Source organism: Eutrigla gurnardus (assembly GCF_963514095.1).
Source record: "Eutrigla gurnardus genome assembly, chromosome: 9".
NCBI lineage: Eukaryota > Metazoa > Chordata > Actinopteri > Perciformes > Triglidae > Eutrigla > Eutrigla gurnardus.
Window position 1 is genome coordinate 12,028,802 of NC_139923.1, and position 18,765 is coordinate 12,047,566.

Sequence of the window (18,765 nt, forward strand, 5' to 3'; positions counted from 1 at the left end):
TCCGTCACGATAGTCCTGGAAGGAAGAAAGTGTTGAATTTTGGTTCTTTTAAAGCGTATACTTCTTTACATCGCCATCTTGTAGATATTTCAAATGCTTTCAAAAACACAGCGCATCCCTTGCTCTCTAAAAATATACAGGAAATGGTGAATAAAATGTCAACTCGAGATGTATCCCAGCTTTTACCTGCAGCTCACTGTTGAAATGCTCCTTTTCAAACTCGGCTTGAGAGGGAATAAAAGAGAAGTCATGGTCTTCACTTTTGCACAAAGTTCTCCCGTCCTCTCACACAACACCACCCTCTCCTCTCTCTCTATCTCTCACTTCAATCAAATGCTAAGGCAATGTCTGTGTGACTTTTTCATTTGAGTCCCCCTCTTCTCCTCGTCATTCCCATCAGTCAGCGAGACCAAAGTGTCTGTGACTTTCCTGGCTATGTGTGTGCATCTCGCTCTCTCTCTTTCTCCATACCTTTCATCTCTCAGACATATGCCTATGCCAGTGTTGTCACTGGGTACCCAGTGGGCCGTCCTCCCGTTGCATCTGGCACCTCAGCATGAGCAACACAAAGCAACCAGCTTTGCTATCATCTTCATTAACCCTTATGCACTTGCAGCAACTGTAGCTAAACCGGAAAATCCCTTTAAAGTGGTGTACTGTCTAATGATTGGCTATCACCCCAAGATCACCATGTTGAGATATGTCACCGATCTCACATTGTGATGATTGATGTGGTTAAACCTACAAGGTGCTGGATTGCTAGCCACTAATATTTGCCTGCAACTGTCACCGAGGAGGGAATAAGCTAGATGCAACTCCAGTGGGATTGAGTGGAGTTTTCCTTGGAAACCAAATAAGAAATCATGTAACCAACAGCCTACCTCAGATATCGATGCTCTCTGGGTCCCTGAAGATATTTAGGAAGTGGATATTCGCTGGATATGAAGACACTCAATCAAATCAGACTTTTAAGCAGGTTTCTGGGGAAGGACACAATGTTGTTGCCAGGGTGACAACACATTCTGATTCCAAGCATAATGGAAGATCTTAAACAGCAGTTTACACAACAGTCTCCTCTTGCTTTTTCAGATATGAGCTGTGGACCTGGTTGGAAAATAGAGACAGAACAGAGAGTGTAAAGAGGAACCTTTGCCTTCATGTCCATCCTTTTTAATTTTGTTGACAGTCATACAATAAAAGTGAGTTAATTTCACGATGGATGTTATGTTTTCAGTCCTGTTTGATCGTTCTTCTAGTGAAATTTGAATTTCACTTTATCCTGAATAACCCCTTAAATGCAAAGTGTAAAAGTTTAATTCTGACATTTTTAAGTTGTCACTTTGATCATAATAGCATGCTGGCACAAAGCACCTATGTGCTTCAACACAGCCTTGTGGAACCGTTCGTAACTTTGTTGATTATCTTGATCATTTATAATGTTCTTTGATATTTGGTTGTTAGGTGTGGCCTATTTGACATAAACTGATATAACGTCTAATTGCATTGTGTAATTCCTAACACGTTTAAATTAGACCAAAACTGTCAAATAAAACAACTTTTAATTTTCATCATTTCATATGATGGTGTAACAAATATATGAGCTATTTGAGTGCTCTCTACTTCGCCAACTGATCAAGTCAAAATAAGCAAAATAGGCACTAAGCTGCTGTCTATATACATCCAACAGACAAATGTCTGTACTCTTTGGAGCAATATTATGTAATCATTTTATGGAGTTTCTCAGAAATATCAAAGCCACAGTGGTTGAACGTGTGAAGGTATCATGAAAACTATGCATCAGTGAAGCTCAGAGAACTAATTCTGCGTTAGTTGTTTTAACACGTTTGACAGGCACTTCCTCCCTGGTTGTCTGTGTAAATCTGAATGTTATTGGTGTGGTGTGAATCACTGGTGCACAACAATAGTCACTGCCTTGTCATACTCCAACACAGTCATTCCTGTCTACACCAGGCTGCAGTGGCTCGGCCTCGGGCCTGTCAGAACCATTGGGCATACGAATTTGATGTGATAATTCCCAGGCAGTGAACATGAAGCCCCGTATATGGCCCCTGTCTCTGCATCACTGCACCGCCCTCTCCGCGATCGGTTAGTTGGACTCATCTGGAAGCAGAGTGTGCTTGTGCATGTAGCTGCCAGTTTTTGCTTCTGTGTCTCCCGTGCATCTGTGCATATTGGCGGGTCGATGGTGAATAAAAGATCAGCAGTCTGTACGGGCGTGTGTGTGTGTGTGTGTGTCAGTGCAGAATTACACATGTGGAGCTCAGATGCACCAGCGTGCTGCGGCACCGTCCGCTCTGCTCATTGTGGGGAAGAATCGGATCAATTTGCATTGTATCACATTGCGATGTGCAGACATCAGGGTTTTATCATTAAACCAGAGCTCAGGTTTAATGCTGTGGCAAGGCAGAGGCAAAATCTGTTCAGATGAAAAGAGCTGAGACTCATTTTGAAATGTGACTCTGTACTTGAATAAGGAGGTGCAGGGCAGACCATGTTTCCATTTTGACAATGTATTCCCAGCTGGATTTCCACTGGCTCATTTGGTATTCATTGGCCCGTTGGAGCTTTGAGTCAGACAGCAGAATGCCAGTGGTAATGCTTGATTTCAGGGGATAACTAGAGAGCTGTGAGCTCTGGCATGCTCATGGATGGTTTATGCACTTGTAGCAGCAACACTGTCCTTAAAAACGTATATTAATTTACTGGCAACTAGGCATTGCCGAATATGTTAAGGGGGAAATGCTATTTCTATTTTTTTTCTAGTCTGTTCAGCAGAGTATGAAGGAGATCAAGGTGGATGTTTAGGCATATAAAGCACAAGCCTTTCAACCTGAGACCTGAAGATGTTTCAAATGTGTTGTTTAAACTACTAAAACATTTGGTTTGGATCAGGCAAAGATTGAAGCTGCAGGTCACCATGTACCATCTACAAATCAGTATTTTTGCAGATATGTTCGGGCACAGTTGCTTTATTTGGATCAATCTATTTCCCTCAAGGCTCACCGGGAAATCCCAAACTCGCTTCAGTTTTGAGAGACTGCTAAAAGTACAACCAGCAAGAGGGGAAAACATTTCTAACTGTAAAATAATGATACATAAATGATGAATAACTAGAAGGCTGTGGAATCTTCCATTTACAGAAGGTGAATCACAATTGATGGCTACTTAGTATTCTTGCTATTCCATTCCAGAGAGTTATATCCCTGAGCAAATGGCCATCTGTTGGTTAATATCACCATCCAGCAGCAGGCGTGTTGTTGAGGCATCAGTGTCACCATTCTCTGACAGTGCTGGTGTGTTGGGCGAGATAGGCATTTGGCTATAGGAAGAGAGATCCCAGCCAAGGGGAATCAGTGAGTCAAAGCAGCAGGCAGAGATGTTCCTTTGTTTTTCAGCTCAGGATGGAGACAATGATACAGATCTACATCCTTCCTAAGGAATGTGTAAAGTTGATGATATACACACTGTATTCAAGGGTGTATATGTTGTGACAGGTCCTCCACCTCCAGCTCACGTTCCAATTATACAATCTGACATAAATAGCCCAAATCCTCCGAATACAATGGAGGCAGATTGCAGTGCATTATTTCTCCATGCCTCTAACAATGCTACCAGCTCTCTATTATCCCTGTTCATATCACTTTGAAATAGTTTGGTTGGAGACAGGGAAATGTTTAACAGCTGACAAACTTTCTCACAATTTTGTCATTATGTTACTTTGTAATTTGTCAAAAGACACTTAAGCCACTTAAATGAACCTAAATGTAATGAATAGGCCGACACTTTGTGTGGCTTATGCAGAGTTTAGCTATAATTAGAAAGTACGACTATGGCGAGTGCTAATTTAATTACTGCTATTACAAATTATAGCATAATTCTCAAACTTATGCTGACTGCAGTTTTAATTATAGCTGGTTCCAGCCAATGTGCAGTGATCCCCAGTAAATTACATATCCTCTTTCTGTCTCAATGTGCCTTTGCCCATCAATTATCTGTGCCATGCAGCCCATAATAGCCATGGCAGATTAATTGGTGTCTCTTAGCCCTGCTGACTGCCAAGAGTGATGCGAGGGAAGTGCATCCACCTGACAGGGAAAATTGGACCATTTAGCTTTCCATCATGGTTCACATAGCCTCTCCATCCTCCCAACAAATTCTTGCACCCATATTAACCTAAATAGTTTACACATCAAAATACGACTTCCACCCTCTATTAGACACGTTGGACTCGGTACAGGATGGAAGAACTGATATGAACTGATGTGGATGACAATTAAGTGTGTGTGTGTGTGTGTGTGTGTGTTCAGGCCATTTCTGGCAAAGGCAGCACTGGATACTTTTCATTACACAAGGATGGCTCAGCCAACCATCATCATATTATGAAAAGATGGAGAGATCTCTCTCCCACTCACAGCAGCAACAAACTGCCAAAGCTCACATACATACTGTATGAGAAGCCTGATTCAGCTTGTAAGCCCCATTAGTGAGAGTAAGAGGCTCTAAATATTAGGAACTTTTGGCATTAGTATACAGTTTTGCACAGCCTTTTGGTCCATTAACGGGGGCTTAGGGGCCGTGGGTAATATTTTTGTGCAGACCCACTCTGCAAGGCATCGCTTTATGACGTAATAGTTTTCTTGAGTGATTTCTGTCCTTTAGGATGCAGTTGTTGGGTTTTTGATGAATCAATATTCTCCTAAATGTGAGGAGAAGCACAGTAGGAGCTGTGCCTGGCAATTCAGTAGCACACTGCAATTTTGCTGTCTCATTACCACTATTTGCACAATACACAGTCCACCTGTTTCAAGCAAGTCAGGACAGCAAGGTGTGCTACTTTTGTTGCTATATTGTAAGAGGCACGCCCAAATAGTAGACACACTCACAGTTTAACGCAATGTGAACAGGTTTCTGAGCTTGTTCAGCTGTGAATCAACACTCCAGCATGAAGCTGTGCATTACCCAAAAGTCTCTAACAGGAGCTCATTATGGGCCCAGAAATAGAAATAGCATCAAATAATTCAGGGCATCATCAGATTGCCTACTTTTAATAACTAAATTCACAATACCGCTCTCACCGCTTGTATACGGACTATTCCAGAGTCATTTGAATTATTCATCACAGTATAGGTTTAAATCATCTCATCTCAGGTTTGTTGGGCTTGAATATCCTTGCTTATCATTCTCAGAAAAAGATGTGTTGACACCGGAGTGAAAAGGTGTCACACACAGACACTTTGCATTTATGCTTTCTGACAGCCTGTCGGAAAGTCCACAATGGGAGGAAACAAGGCTTGCCTCTCTGCCAGTGAGCTATTAGATATCAGCTGGGCAAAATGCATTTACCAGAATAGGAAGTATTCATATTAGATTAACCCTGAGCAGTGTCAGAGTGGGAAGGTGTTGGTAGCACTAAAGGAAGATCATCTGCATGGATGACACAGGCCACTGGCGGGAAAATCAAGGTGAATGTGACCTTGTGCATCAATAATCCACTGTGTTAGGTGGACATCTGCTTCATACCTGCCATACATCGAGAACAACTGCCAACACTTGCTAATTTGGAGACATTTAGAGGAATATTCGTGACCACCTGTGCTGCCTCGTCGCCAGATAGATGCAGAGGTAGAGCAGGTCAGCCTCCAATCCACATGTCGCAATGTCCGTGGGCGACATACTAAAGCCCAAATTGCCCACATAGGATGTGCAATCAGTGTGAGTCTGCCTTTTCCAGTCTTGTCTGTCTGCTGTGGGACAGGTGATCTGTTGTCTTGACTATCTTGTCCTTCCTCTCTTCATGTTCATCCTACAGTGCTTTTACTGACTTTTAGAGTGTAGAGCAGTGACATTGTTAGGTCTTAGTAGGGCTGGAGCTACCCTCAATTGTTCCCAAGGGAACAGGAATAGGAGGTTGAGGTCCTCTCACACTGTGTACATATGTCAGCCAAAAGCTTGACTTCTATTTACAAATTAAGGTCTCCTTTGCTCTGGATTTGAGCAGCTGATTTGGTTTCTAAAGGATGTTTCAACTCCAGTCTTATTTTTACCTTTCTCACCGGCATCACTTCATCAGATCACACGCACTGCACACCCATTGTGGTTATTAAAGGAAAAGCGTGCCGAACATTCACGCTAGTGCGGCTAAGATAAACCGAGGCTTTGTGGCTTCATGAATGTTTCTTTCACATCCTCATTAATCCCGCGCGCCGTATCCAAACAATTTAACTACAAAGCAGATTCTTCCAGAGGGTACCTCCAATTACTGCCAAGCCGTGTCCCGTTCTCCTCCAAATCCTCTGGTCGCTTGTTTGTACTTGCAGGGCGATGGCAGGCATCCAGGGAACCCTGTTGTCTCACATTTTCCCCCGGCATCTGTCTGTTTGTTTAAAAAACAGGAAGATAGTCTGTGCCCTCTGCATGACACTTACCCAACTCATTCCAAACAATACGCTGTTCACCTGCTGTTTTGACATCCATGTCACTTCATAGAGACTTCAGAGCGACACATTGCTAAATCTGTCAGGTGATCCCCAGCTTTCCCTGTTTCTATATTAAACTCGGTATGTGCTAACAGTAAATGTTATTCTTTTTGTAGGATCTAAATTTGCATTTCTTTGAATGCGCCTTTCTTTTTTCTGTCTCCGGTTGCACTCCCGCAGACAGAATAACTTCCCTTTCTGATAGAGGATCTGCTGCTTAGCCGGGATGGAGTGCTATATGCTGCCGTCTGTCTCAGTGAGCTCACAGGAACTCGTTCTTCACAGCTCACTAAATAAATCAGGAATGCATTTATGGCGTTTCACAGCAGTCATGATCTGCATATTAGGAATCAAGGAGCTCGTTTTGTGTACTGTAATTGCGCGGTAGTCACAAATACAATTATTCCAAACCCTTTCTGCTCCGATTCATTGCCAGTTTTTGCCATGTTTCCCAATGTCCCAGGTGGTTTATTCATATTGACAGTGTTTCAAGTTCACAAGGAGGCTAGAGAAAGTGGAGAATAACATTGTGTCATTTAAAATGTATATTTGATTGGAGCAGTATTAGGCAGTTTGCTGACAGCAATTCCGCTTCTGAGTTTGCTTATCAGTGAACATCTGGAAAAGTTGTGTGTACAATGCAGTTGTTTCTATGCATACACTCTTTGAGAATCAAGAAGGTCTCCGGGGAAATCTGCCAGTGTCGAGTGTTTAGAAATGGTGACAATTGTTTTCATTGTTGATGAAGCACAGTTGAGTCAAGCTGAAGCTTCCTCATCAGGTTCATACGGGCCAATTTATTCAGTTTATTCTGTCTTCTAGGTGCAATACTTTTAGACTAAACCTGTTTTCTATATTGTGTAAAAAAAAATCACTATTGCCCATAACGCGTCTGCTCAAATGAATTCAAATGCACATTTATTTATTGCGAGTATTAAGAGTATGACCCAGGCCTTCCTTTGAAATACTGTTTATGGCATGCCTGTATGCAGAGAGTCACTGTAAATGATGCATATGTAAATGTGCTGTATGGGAAGAGACGGGTATACAATTGTTAAATGATTAGCATTCCTGGCACAAAAGCACATTCAGGAAGTTTTCTATGGTACAACTCCACCACCTTCCCATGCCCGGCAGTGTTTCCTGTCAGTGTGCTCTTTGATCCGTCGGCTACAGAGTGCACACATTTGCATGTTTCTGTGTGTTTCCCGTCTCACCCACAGCTGCTTTATCGTCACTTCTAAAAAAAGTGTTATCATTCTGTCACCTGTGTGGTTAACCCTTTCTATGTGTGACACTCAGCCACTGGCATATAGCAGTCCGTCCGCATGTGACAGTCAGTTTAGGGGGTTTGCTTTCTCTTTATTTATTTGACCTTTCTGCTGAGCACAGCAACTGCAGTGACTGTGAACCATCCAGCCGACAAAGCACTGATTAATTGTCTGCCTGCAACAAGAGGAGAGCTTTAGAGGACGGACAGAGGGACGGACAGAGGGACGGACGGACGGGGGGGATGGCTGTCCATGCAAGTCCAATGTGAAAAAGGAGATAGTCCCCTACATTTCTGTCTCTCCTTATATATATCTGTCTCTCTTATATATATATCTGTCTCTCTTATGTATATCTGTCTCTCCTTATGTATATCTGTCTCTCTTAATGTATATCTGTCTCTCTTATATATATCTGTCTCTCTTATGTATATCTGTCTCTCTTAATGTATATATGTCTCTCTTATGTATGTCTGTCTCTCCTTATGTATATCTGTCTCTCCTTATGTATATCTGTCTCTCTTAATGTATATCTGTCTCTCTTATGTATATCTGTCTCTCCTTATGTATATCTGTCTCTCTCATGTATATCTGTCTCTCTTATGTATATCTGTCTCTCCTTATGTATATCTGTCTCTCTCATGTATATCTGTCTCTCTTATGTATATCTGTCTCTCCTTATGTATATCTGTCTCTCTTAATGTATATCTGTCTCTCTTATGTACAGTATATCTGTCTCTCCATATATATATCTGTCTCTCTTATGTATATCTGTCTCTCCATATATATATATCTGTCTCTCTTATGTATGTCTGTCTCTCTTATGTATATCTGTCTCTCCATATATATATATCTGTCTCTCTTATGTATATCTGTCTCTCCATATATATATATCTGTCTCTCTTATGTATGTCTGTCTCTCTTATGTATATCTGTCTCTCTTATGTACAGTATATCTGTCTCTCCATATATATATATCTGTCTCTCTTATGTATATCTGTCTCTCCATATATATATATATATATATCTGTCTCTCTTATGTATGTCTGTCTCTCTTATGTATATCTGTCTCTCTTATGTATATCTGTCTCTCCATATATATATATATATCTGTCTCTCTTAATGTATATCTGTCTCTCTTATGTATATCTGTCTCTCTTAATGTATGTCTGTCTCTCTTATGTATGTCTGTCTTTCTGTCAGTCAGTTTGTGCTTAGTGTCTGCTTCCTCCAAACCACAGGTACTCTGTGTCTTTGTTGTACTGCACAGCGCCTACGCCGCTGACGATCCTCCTCCGCGCTCCTCTCCCTGCAGGAGGTTAGATGTGTGACATCTCATCAGCCGGGCTGCATCTGAGATAAGTGAGGAATCAATACGTATTGATTAGGAGAGCTGCCACCAGAAACTCTTGCCCTGCTCTGCCTGCCTTTCATCAGCATCGGCGCAGATGGGCCCGCGTACCGAATGGCTCTCGTCACGTGGGAGATGCTTAGTGGCCCAGACAAAACCTCACCACAGGACTCAGCTGTGTCTTACAGCCTCTCCAGCAAAACGACACATTTAGACCTTCATGCAGACATACGCACACACACACACACACATACTGGGACACACACAGAAGGAGATGTTAAGGAATACAAATCGTGTGATTTTCAAGAATATTCTGAAATGTTTGATTATAACGCTGCTTTTTATTTTTTACCATCTTCACTCTTTACAAAAGATTTTTCATTACGAGTGAGTGCGTGGGAAAAGCGTTCTTTGAATTTCTGTGTGATGTGCAATAAGTGGTGGGATGTTGAATTACTGCCCTTTTGCTTACTGGACCTTGACAGGGTAGGAAATGAGCTCAGATCTCTCCCAACCCATCACTCCCACTCGTCGATTCCAAGCCAATTTACTGCCCCGGACCTTTCACTGTGGCTGACACTAGTCATGTTGTCAAAGGGCTCAACTATATGCATTTCTGTTACTTTCAATTTGTGGTGCAGTTGGGGGCACTCTAATAAATATTCCAAAGGCAACGTTGACTTAACAGGTGTGGAGTGGGAGGTAAAAGCTGCATGCGTCACTGACTCCGCACATGTGCAATCTGCCACATAAGCAGAAGAAATCAATCTATCCTCTTAATGTACCTCTCTTGGAAAAGAGGGATACATTAATAAAAGGTTTTAACTTGATTAAACTGTCATTGTCCATTGACAACATCGGCCACCTAGCTTCCAGAAACCTCTACCATGTTCACCAAAATTGTTTGTCATGATGGTTTGTTTGTTTACGTTTTGTCTGTACTCAATAAAGGTTACAGAATATACCTGCAAATGTTTGTCAAGGTTAATTAAAACTCACCTTGTTGTTTAAAGCCCCCTTGGCTCTGTTGGGATCGACAGCTCAGAGGGCGGAACAAACGTATCAAGAAGGTCAACGATTGGCTTAAAATGTTCGGGCTTGTGTGAATTCCAGGCTCGTACTGATGGGACTCAACAGGCTCGCCTTAAAATGAATTATTTTTAACTTCTCCCAGTACGTCTTCCTCATATTCATACTCGGACATGTTGGCAAGTTGTTCTCTGACCAGATTCTTCTTCTGTAAATGTTAAGCAGTGTCTACATGTTTATCTAACCGCTTGCTTGATTAATGGGATGCAGCCAAGTGCCGAGAGAGTGTGCTTGTTATTAAGGTCGGCGTACACCGAAATGAGACTCTCTTGAACTTGATATTACTGGCTAGCTCCACCCGGGCCACCTATACCTGAACCTGCTTCCAGCTTGAGACGCAGTGATTTGATACCAATGCACAAATTTGAATGGCGTTTATAAAATCCAAACAGTAATTTTAGATAAAATAAACAACGTTTAACAAGGTTGAATAACCTACAGTATATCCAGAGATTCAACAGTCCCATAGAGTGTTTTTACACACGGTTTCAACATGAATGGCAGTGAGCAGCGGTTAAAACAGGTTGGCTGGGCTCTACTAAAGTAAACGCTGCAGACACAAAATGTGTTGAAGACAGGAGAAATCTCTACTGATGGAGAGAAGTCAGAATAAGACCGGTATGGTCCTTTAAGCACAGTCACAGTCACAGGAATGAGACTGTTTATGCAGACCCACAATTACTTGTTTTCTGTAGAAATCCCGGATTTCACAATATCTCAGTGAGATGTTTGCCTTCTGGGGAATTTCTTCATGGGAATAATATTTTTGTCAAAGGGGCAAGCCTAAACATCTTATCATGTAACATGACCTAAATGAAATGTCATAGTAATAAGGAACTCACTAAAGCAGTAATGATACTTTGAACAGGAGAGTGTTGTGCAGTTCCTTGAATGACCTTGTATGTAAAAAAAAAAATCTCCAGGCCCTAAATAGCCCCAAGCAGAGCAGATGTTCATACATTAATGTGCATACTGCAATGTCAGTGTGGTCATGTTTTCTTCCTTTTCTAGAATATCTCATTTAGGCTTATTACTATAAAAACATAATTATTGACTTTGGTGTTTATTTCAAATGCATAGTGGGATATATGTATTTTGATTTTCTTTCAAGGACACTAGTTGACAGAGTGGTCAGGGTTCATTTGAGCCTTCATCTTTTTCTTCATGTTGCTGTTTCAGCATGAAACATGACTTTGTGCTACTAACAACACAATATTCTGGGTACAAAGCTTTTTGCTCTGCACTGGGTGAGATCTGTATCGCAGCAGGCGTACCGGCACCCCATTAAAAAGAAATCTTTTCCTTTCATTCATTAGGAATAATGTTTAATGTATTACACAGCTCTCTTTGAATGCGATAGTAGTTGGTGAACTGAGTGGGAGGGATAAGCTCATCGTTTATTGTCCCAAACTCAAAACGGGATCATCTGGGAATATCAGTGTTGTCCTTGTGGATTTCTTGCCATTCGCCTTGAAGAATTATTCCCGGACTGGAGCCTTTCTCACTGTTGGTCACATGACCCCCACGCTGCCCCGAGTACATGCTCATGACCCGTTTGTCACACTGCTCTGCTTTCCCATCAGACACAGGATATGTGCGTAAACAGGGGAGGACTGCATGCTGAGACATCCTGAATGATGCAAGACAAACAGATGTTGTGGTTACATTGTTATACAGTACATGTCATCAACATCTGTAAGAAAGTTCCTTGGTTTCACATCTACACCTAAATTAACATTGTACATCACCTCGGACATTTAAGATATCTGCAGTGGAATGTGGCCCCGTCGCCTCCCGCCAGATAATCGTGCCTTTGAAACGGCTCTTTCACATCAAACTATCCTGAAGTCATTCTCCAAGAATTGTTGGATTACTTATAGCATAAATACACTGCAGGGTGAAGGCACAGCCTCGCATTCATGAAGATGAAACCAGGATGGTGCTGGTGAGCCGGGATTTGTGGCGTCAGCACATGGGATGAGCTTTAACGAGCACTGTATATTGGAGAATCGCATCCATTTCAAGTTATTTACACGTTATACTAAAGTGGACCCTGATCAATGTTAAGTAGTCCTTCGTTTTAATGAATAATCTACTCCATTACTTAAATGACAAGGCAGGATCTTTTGAGGAATGAAGCCAGCTGCAATCAATAGAGAATGTTATGTGTGGATGATTTAATACCAGTATAGCTTTTTGCTTATTAAGTACAGACGGCAATTAATGAAGCCGTTTATGATGCAGAGCGAGCTGGAAGGAAGCACATACATTTCATGAGGTTTACACAGAGGCATTAATGGAAGTGACGGTGTGTAGGTAAGATAATTAGGATGATATTACTTTAGACACATTCATCTCGGAAGGTTGAGCTCTGGCCCTTTGATACAGAAAATGTATGATTCATTCCTGCCTGGTTCTGCTGTTGGTCTTATTGTGTAGCTCAGTCTGGGGCTCTGCAGAAAGTTACAATCAATATTTTCATTACTTTAGCATGAATAAACTATCACATTGAACACAAGTCCAGCTCTGTTTTTACTTTACATAGAAAAATAAAACCCAGTAGGTTTGGGAAAATAGCTATGCTTGGATTTTTTTTTTTTCTTTTGCATTTCAATGCATTTCCTGTCACATTCACTTCAGTTGAAACTGACTCAGGTCACTTACAACATCCTCTAATTACAAAATAGAGTACCCACTTATTGAGTTTTAATGGCACATATCAGTGGAAATCTCATAAAACCTGGAAAGAAAAACATTTGGACTGCACCCAAAAATACTATGGATCCCATGAGGTCATCATTGTGGTGCACACAGAGCCATTTGTGGGTTGGGTTTTTGTCAGACTGTGACTAACAGTGATTCAGGGAAGCGTGTTTAATGATTTGGAAGTGAGCTGTGAGAATTACACCTTGTTTTATGGTATTTTCCCCATAAACTTTCAAAGCCTAGTGACCCGTACTCCTTCCAGGCTACTACTTGACTGTGGGTTATGCATGCCAGTCAAATGATACTATGTGTTGAAATCGGAGGAGCATGTTCACATCATTGAGCAATGAGTAAGGGATGGGATAAACAGTACAGTACTAGGAAGAAGTTATGTGTGAGTTAAGTTTACACTGTACTTGGGGGCTAAATATTACCTCTTGAGGTTATTTTTACTTAATCAAAGGATACCTCCCTCAGTTATGTTGCAATGTAATCACATTTCAAATCCACTCATTTTAAAGAGCTGTGTTCTCTGTATCTGTACAAGCTTTTGATGCCATCAGATGAGAGGCATGCACAGATGCCGAGTGGCTCCTCTCTAAAGAGGAGGGTCCTCCCTCTTACCTAGCACAGGCGGGCACGAGGCTATTGCTGAGCTGGCACTAGAACAAAGCCCTCCAACAGCTGCTTGATAATGTGCAACCATTAATTATATTCTGATGCCTCATGTCTGGCCTGTGTCGCTGAGCAGAGAACCATCGCCTTGCCGAGTACGGAGAAATTATGTAAGTATGTGTTGCACAATATTAACCAGACACAACAATGTATGTCCTCAATAATGATTCACTCTTGAACGTTTACATATTCAGACGCCGGCTCTCCTTTAGGACATTAATTCATAGTCTTAAGTTGTGTTGAACCATTGACTTCCTGGCTGTATTGTGTTATTCAGCTTATTGTGTTTCTTTTATTCAGTCTAAAACAAGGGTGTAAAAAGGAAGTGTAAGTAGGAGGACGTTTTCTGATCTTTCACCAAAGACTCAGTGAAGTATAGTGTGACCTTTTGTGGATCCCAGAGGCAAAATGAATAAACAAATCTACGGGGGGGTCAAAGACTTAATGCCCCCAGTTCTGTTTAGTCTGTTTGCCATACATTTCCTTTTTTTCCTATTTCTCAACTAGATACTGCTCAGAAAGTTATACACAGCACTACACGTGCATCCTGTCTATGCAGAAAGACAAACATGCTTTGTTTGTCACTTTGCTTTTAGGCTCCCACTTTGAATAAATGGTTTTGGCTCCTTGAGTGCTGATGATAAGCTATAGTACAAAAGTAGCTATTATTCCCCCTGGCAACAGTGGGCTGGAGCTGAGAATGTACTGACCCACTGGACTTTCTGCTATGTCAATACTGTCAGACCTTGGAGATAGAAGTCTGTGCAAACTTGCATACTGACTTGGGTCGTTTTTAAGTTCTCAACCAACCCTGTAACTCACATCCTGTGAAGACAGCAATTTAATTGACTTTCTAGGATTTCCCTCAGAATATTAAAATGGAAATACTTTAGATTTGTATGCCCATTAATCCAAGACTTTGGGGGTGACATGAGAATAATCTAATAGGAATAAGAAATAGTTTCTTTAATGTTCTTGCCATGCCATGAAATGCAGGATATACGGCCAGAAGATTTGGAGTTGCCTGTTGGAAAACTGAGAAGAAGGGTCCCTTATTTGCAGGCGAAACCTTACTTTCAGATCCCACGGGTATACAGGTAAGTATCAGGTTCTAATCCAATCATTTCCACCCAAATGGACTTTATTCACAGATAACATGTACTAAATAATGATGGAACAGCTAGGGCTTGGGCAAGTAAAGTATTGTATCTATTTCCTTAAAAATATACTTACACTTTTAAAATAAATCTATCCGTTTAGACCAAAAGGTTCGGGAATGGACTGTGTTTAGCAATACATTATGCAACAAAGCCTCTGCACTCCATCTCAAATTGATGCAAGGATAAACAAAAGAACATATGAAGCTGAGCTTTGTTATGTTCCTTTGTTCACATGGACCTAACTACCTGGAGGAAAGACAAGTAGTTCTTTTGTATACACCATATAACCAGAAAGCTGTGCTGCACTGCCCCAGGTAAGTAAAACAAAGGGCTCAGTGTTGTTGACATTTGACTAGGAGCAGCATCCCTGTCTGCTTCCCCCTCCCTTTATTCTCCAAAGTGGATGACCTGGCAGTTGGCGGACACGTCCACTACCCTTCATCACAACCTTCTGCCTCAAAAGCTGTGGCTTACCATGTGTCCAGAACACATTGCAACACAATAAGCAACAAACGGGCCAGTGGTGTTGTATGACTTGTCTTTGTGTTGTGTGAAAGACTGATGCTGCTGTTTCACAACACAATGACAAGGCGGAGACCCAGAACCTAAAGGTAGAGTTGAAAGTGTGTGTGTGTATGTGTGTGTGTGTGTGTGTGTGTGCCAGTCTGTGCCACCATGAAGTCTAGATTACCAACCAGACAAAGCAGGCGACTGCAGGGTCCACAACAGCTGCAGGCTTACTATGTGTCATCTGGTTTGTGCTAATTTAATTTCATTGTTTTGGGGTATGTATCATTAAAGCAATATGTGACATGTATCAAGGTAGCTCCTGCTATTACCTGACCTAGAGGTGCCATTTTTAATATTAAGAACAACATTTCTGTTTTGTGTCTATATATTTTTAGCATTCAACAGTAGAGAGGGGAAATTGGGGGAGCGAGAGATGAGGGAAGAGAGGCCTGATTTCAAACAGAGAGTTTACATGTTCTTTAGCCACCTTTACAACTCATGTTGCTATGACAGGATTAATCACTTACTAGGCCCCTATTGACCTCCCTTAATAAGCTAATGGTAGTTTGATTATTTGATCCAACACAATTTAATTTTAAGTTACAATCAAACAAACAATAAGTTTAAGATCTCTGTTCTGGTTTCTTTGGCACCATCAACGATGATCAGCTGTTATTTGACCAGTTTGTATGACTTTAAATGTAAGGGCTTTCACTAGTGGCCCATCTTGCCTTTGTTACCTTGTTTAGCGATAGATGGTGACTTAACAGACATTAATGTAAATGAAAATCTTTGAGATTGCAAAACGCTTTTCCCCCAGATGCTTTTAAATGTGAGCATATTCGGATGTTTACAAGCACTAAGGACATTTTACATGACACAATAGTTGAAGCCTAGGAGTAAATAATGAAATTAATGATGACTGAATTACATGGAGCACCTTCGGTCTTGAACGCTGTCATGCTAATTGTCTTAATGGGACACTTGAATAAAGGAACCATCAGTAATGTTATTCGTAACACCTGTGCTTTTCCTGCTATACCAAGACAAATCATCTGCTGCCAAAAAGGCAAAGGCCTATAGGGGCCCAGCAGATCAATTTTGCCCTGGGGCTCCCAGGCAGGTTAATCTGGCCCTGCCCCCATGTTTGTTCAGACTAGTGAGAGGTGTCTTTGTTTAGCACAATGTGCATCCACAGCCATGCAAAAGGCAACAATAACACTGCCAGGAAGAGAAAAAACCCAATGTCCACCCAAAACCACACAAAAGACAACAAAATCACAGCCACAATCAAACAGAAGAGACAAACAAGTTTGATATTAATTGTTACAGCAATATCCCACAACATATAATATTATATATATATTTTTTGTTTTATGACTGTCAAATACCTATGGCTGTAAGTGAAATCATCTCCCAGACAAATGCATTGATACCTGTCTGCCCTACCTCTGGGATCCTGCCCTCTTCTCAGCCATCCGCCGTTGCCAAGGTTTCCGTGTACGCGCTGCCTGCGAGAGCGGAGCCGCGCGGTTGTCATACAGTATTGCCAGACATGGCGGCGGACCTACAACCCGAGTGGATTTCTTGTCTCCCTTCGTCCTGGAGTTACGGGGTTACTCGGGATGGACGCGTCTTCTTCATTAAGTAACTATCTCTGCAAAGAAAAAAAAACGCCTCAAGTGATTTCGGTTTCCGAGTCGAACAAAGTCACCGTGTAATAATGAACGCATTCCCCCTCTCTCAACAGCGAAGAAGCCAAGAGTACAACCTGGCTGCATCCAGTAAGTGGCGAGGCGGTAATAACCGGCCACAGAAAAACTCCAGGTAAGGTGTCACTGAACGGCTATCAAGTTTCTCTGTTAGCTTTAACGTCTCTCGTGTCCGCCGTCATGCGTTGTTGTTGACCAAAATCCCCTCCAAAACCGATACTTCCCACACTGGGGAGGGAGACCGCGACACCCATGCTGTGTTTTATTGCACGAGTGGGGTTTTTTTTTTTTTGCCGTGCTGCTGTGAAAAGTAAGCCCTCATGCCCGCCTCTGCCCTGCTCGTGCCACTTCCTCGCGAGCCTCAGCCTTTTTTTCCTCCTTCTCCAGGTTGGTTAGCCAGTGAAGTTGACGAGTGGACGTTAGCTACGCATGAACTCGTAAAAACGTCGACTTTTTACTAATAACCACCAGCAATTCATTTCGGAAGCATTTTATTTGTTATTGTTCTTATGAAATAACGGCGTCTGTTGATCGTACAGCGCGTCCTACACGTACACTTGATCAGTCAACAGAGCCAGAGCCAGTTTGACAGGTATGCAGCAACAGGAGCTAATGTTAGCTGTGCAATCAGAATTACCTTCCTCTAACGTTACGCCACCACTCCAACAAACTGTGAGTCTAGTCCAGTCTTAAACGCAGCGTGTTAGATGGAAAAACCAACTCCATGCGGTGTATGATAGTGGTGACGTTACCATGCGACTAACTATGTAGCAGCCTCCCCTCATAAGTCTCTGCAGAGCTTTCCCACTAATGTTATTGAGTGGCTGCTGCATCTCAGCAGGGCTGCAACTCGGTTTCCTCCATTGATCATTCAGTCTTTAACTAAAACGTCAAAACATAGGGAAAATGCCCATCAGAATTTTCTATAGCCCAAAGTCATTAAAGCCTAAACCATCAGTTGATTAAACGATTAGTTGATTGCCTGAAAATTAATCACCATAATAATATTTTGATGATCATTTGTGGAGCAAAAATGGCTTAGTTCCAGTGGATCAATTAAGAGGATTTTCTGCTTTTATTTGCCTTATATGGTGGTAAATTTAATATGTTTGGTTTTGAGCTGCTGATTAGACAAAACAAGACATGTGAAGACATCACAATCAGCTTCAGGAAAATCTGATGGGTTAATTATTTAATCTTTTCTGCCTTTTTAAAGACGATCAACTGATTGATCAAAAAAATAATTGCCTATGAAAATAATAGTTAGTTGCAGCCCTGTAAAGGATATACAGTACATTGCTTATTTGCCCAACCAACAGTCGCAGCAATTTTTCATTGACAATATAAATACAGTAAATTATCACATTGAATTAATTCATACTTAATTGACGGTAACGAGAAATACATTTTAAATTGGTTTCAAAATCGACTGAAATTTTAATTAACCAATCAAAATTGCATCTCATCGTGTGAATTGACAGCTGGGAGTGCATAGCTCAACATCTGTATGTTCCACCAGTTTGTGTTCACATGTTTTTTTAACCTCTCCCTCATTCACAGACCTACCCACTGGATGGGAAGAAGGATATACTTTCGAGGGTGCACGCTGCTTTATCAAGTAAGTCTAATAATCTCCACGCAGACGACACACCCATAATATCTGCAAACAAACATCTGACCGGGTCATATGAATTCAAAGCACTCCCCCTTCACACGTCACCATGATTGCAGCATACCTTTATTATAAACAGGATGCATTAATTCCTCACCAGTTTTATCACTTCAAATGAATTAAAA

The 18,765-nt window shown here is 41.5% G+C and overlaps 1 protein-coding gene across 8 annotated transcripts in view; it reads left to right on the top strand.

The window, feature by feature from the left end:
- The first annotated feature begins 16,722 nt into the window (after positions 1-16,722).
- plekha5 (pleckstrin homology domain containing, family A member 5) overlaps positions 16,723-18,765 on the top strand; it is a 73,695-nt gene continuing 71,652 nt past the window's right edge. For 2 of the 8 annotated variants that reach the window (XM_084017143.1, XM_084017149.1), the window contains exons 1-3: positions 16,724-16,903; positions 17,007-17,083; positions 18,529-18,586. In XM_084017143.1, coding sequence (XP_083873269.1) covers positions 16,812-16,903; positions 17,007-17,083; positions 18,529-18,586 — 227 coding nt within the window. In that variant the 5' untranslated portion in view covers positions 16,724-16,811. Of the gene's footprint in view, positions 16,904-17,006; positions 17,084-18,528; positions 18,587-18,765 lie in introns of all 8 variants that reach the window. The other 6 variants (XM_084017142.1, XM_084017148.1, XM_084017144.1 and 3 more) reach the window with 6 other exon arrangements.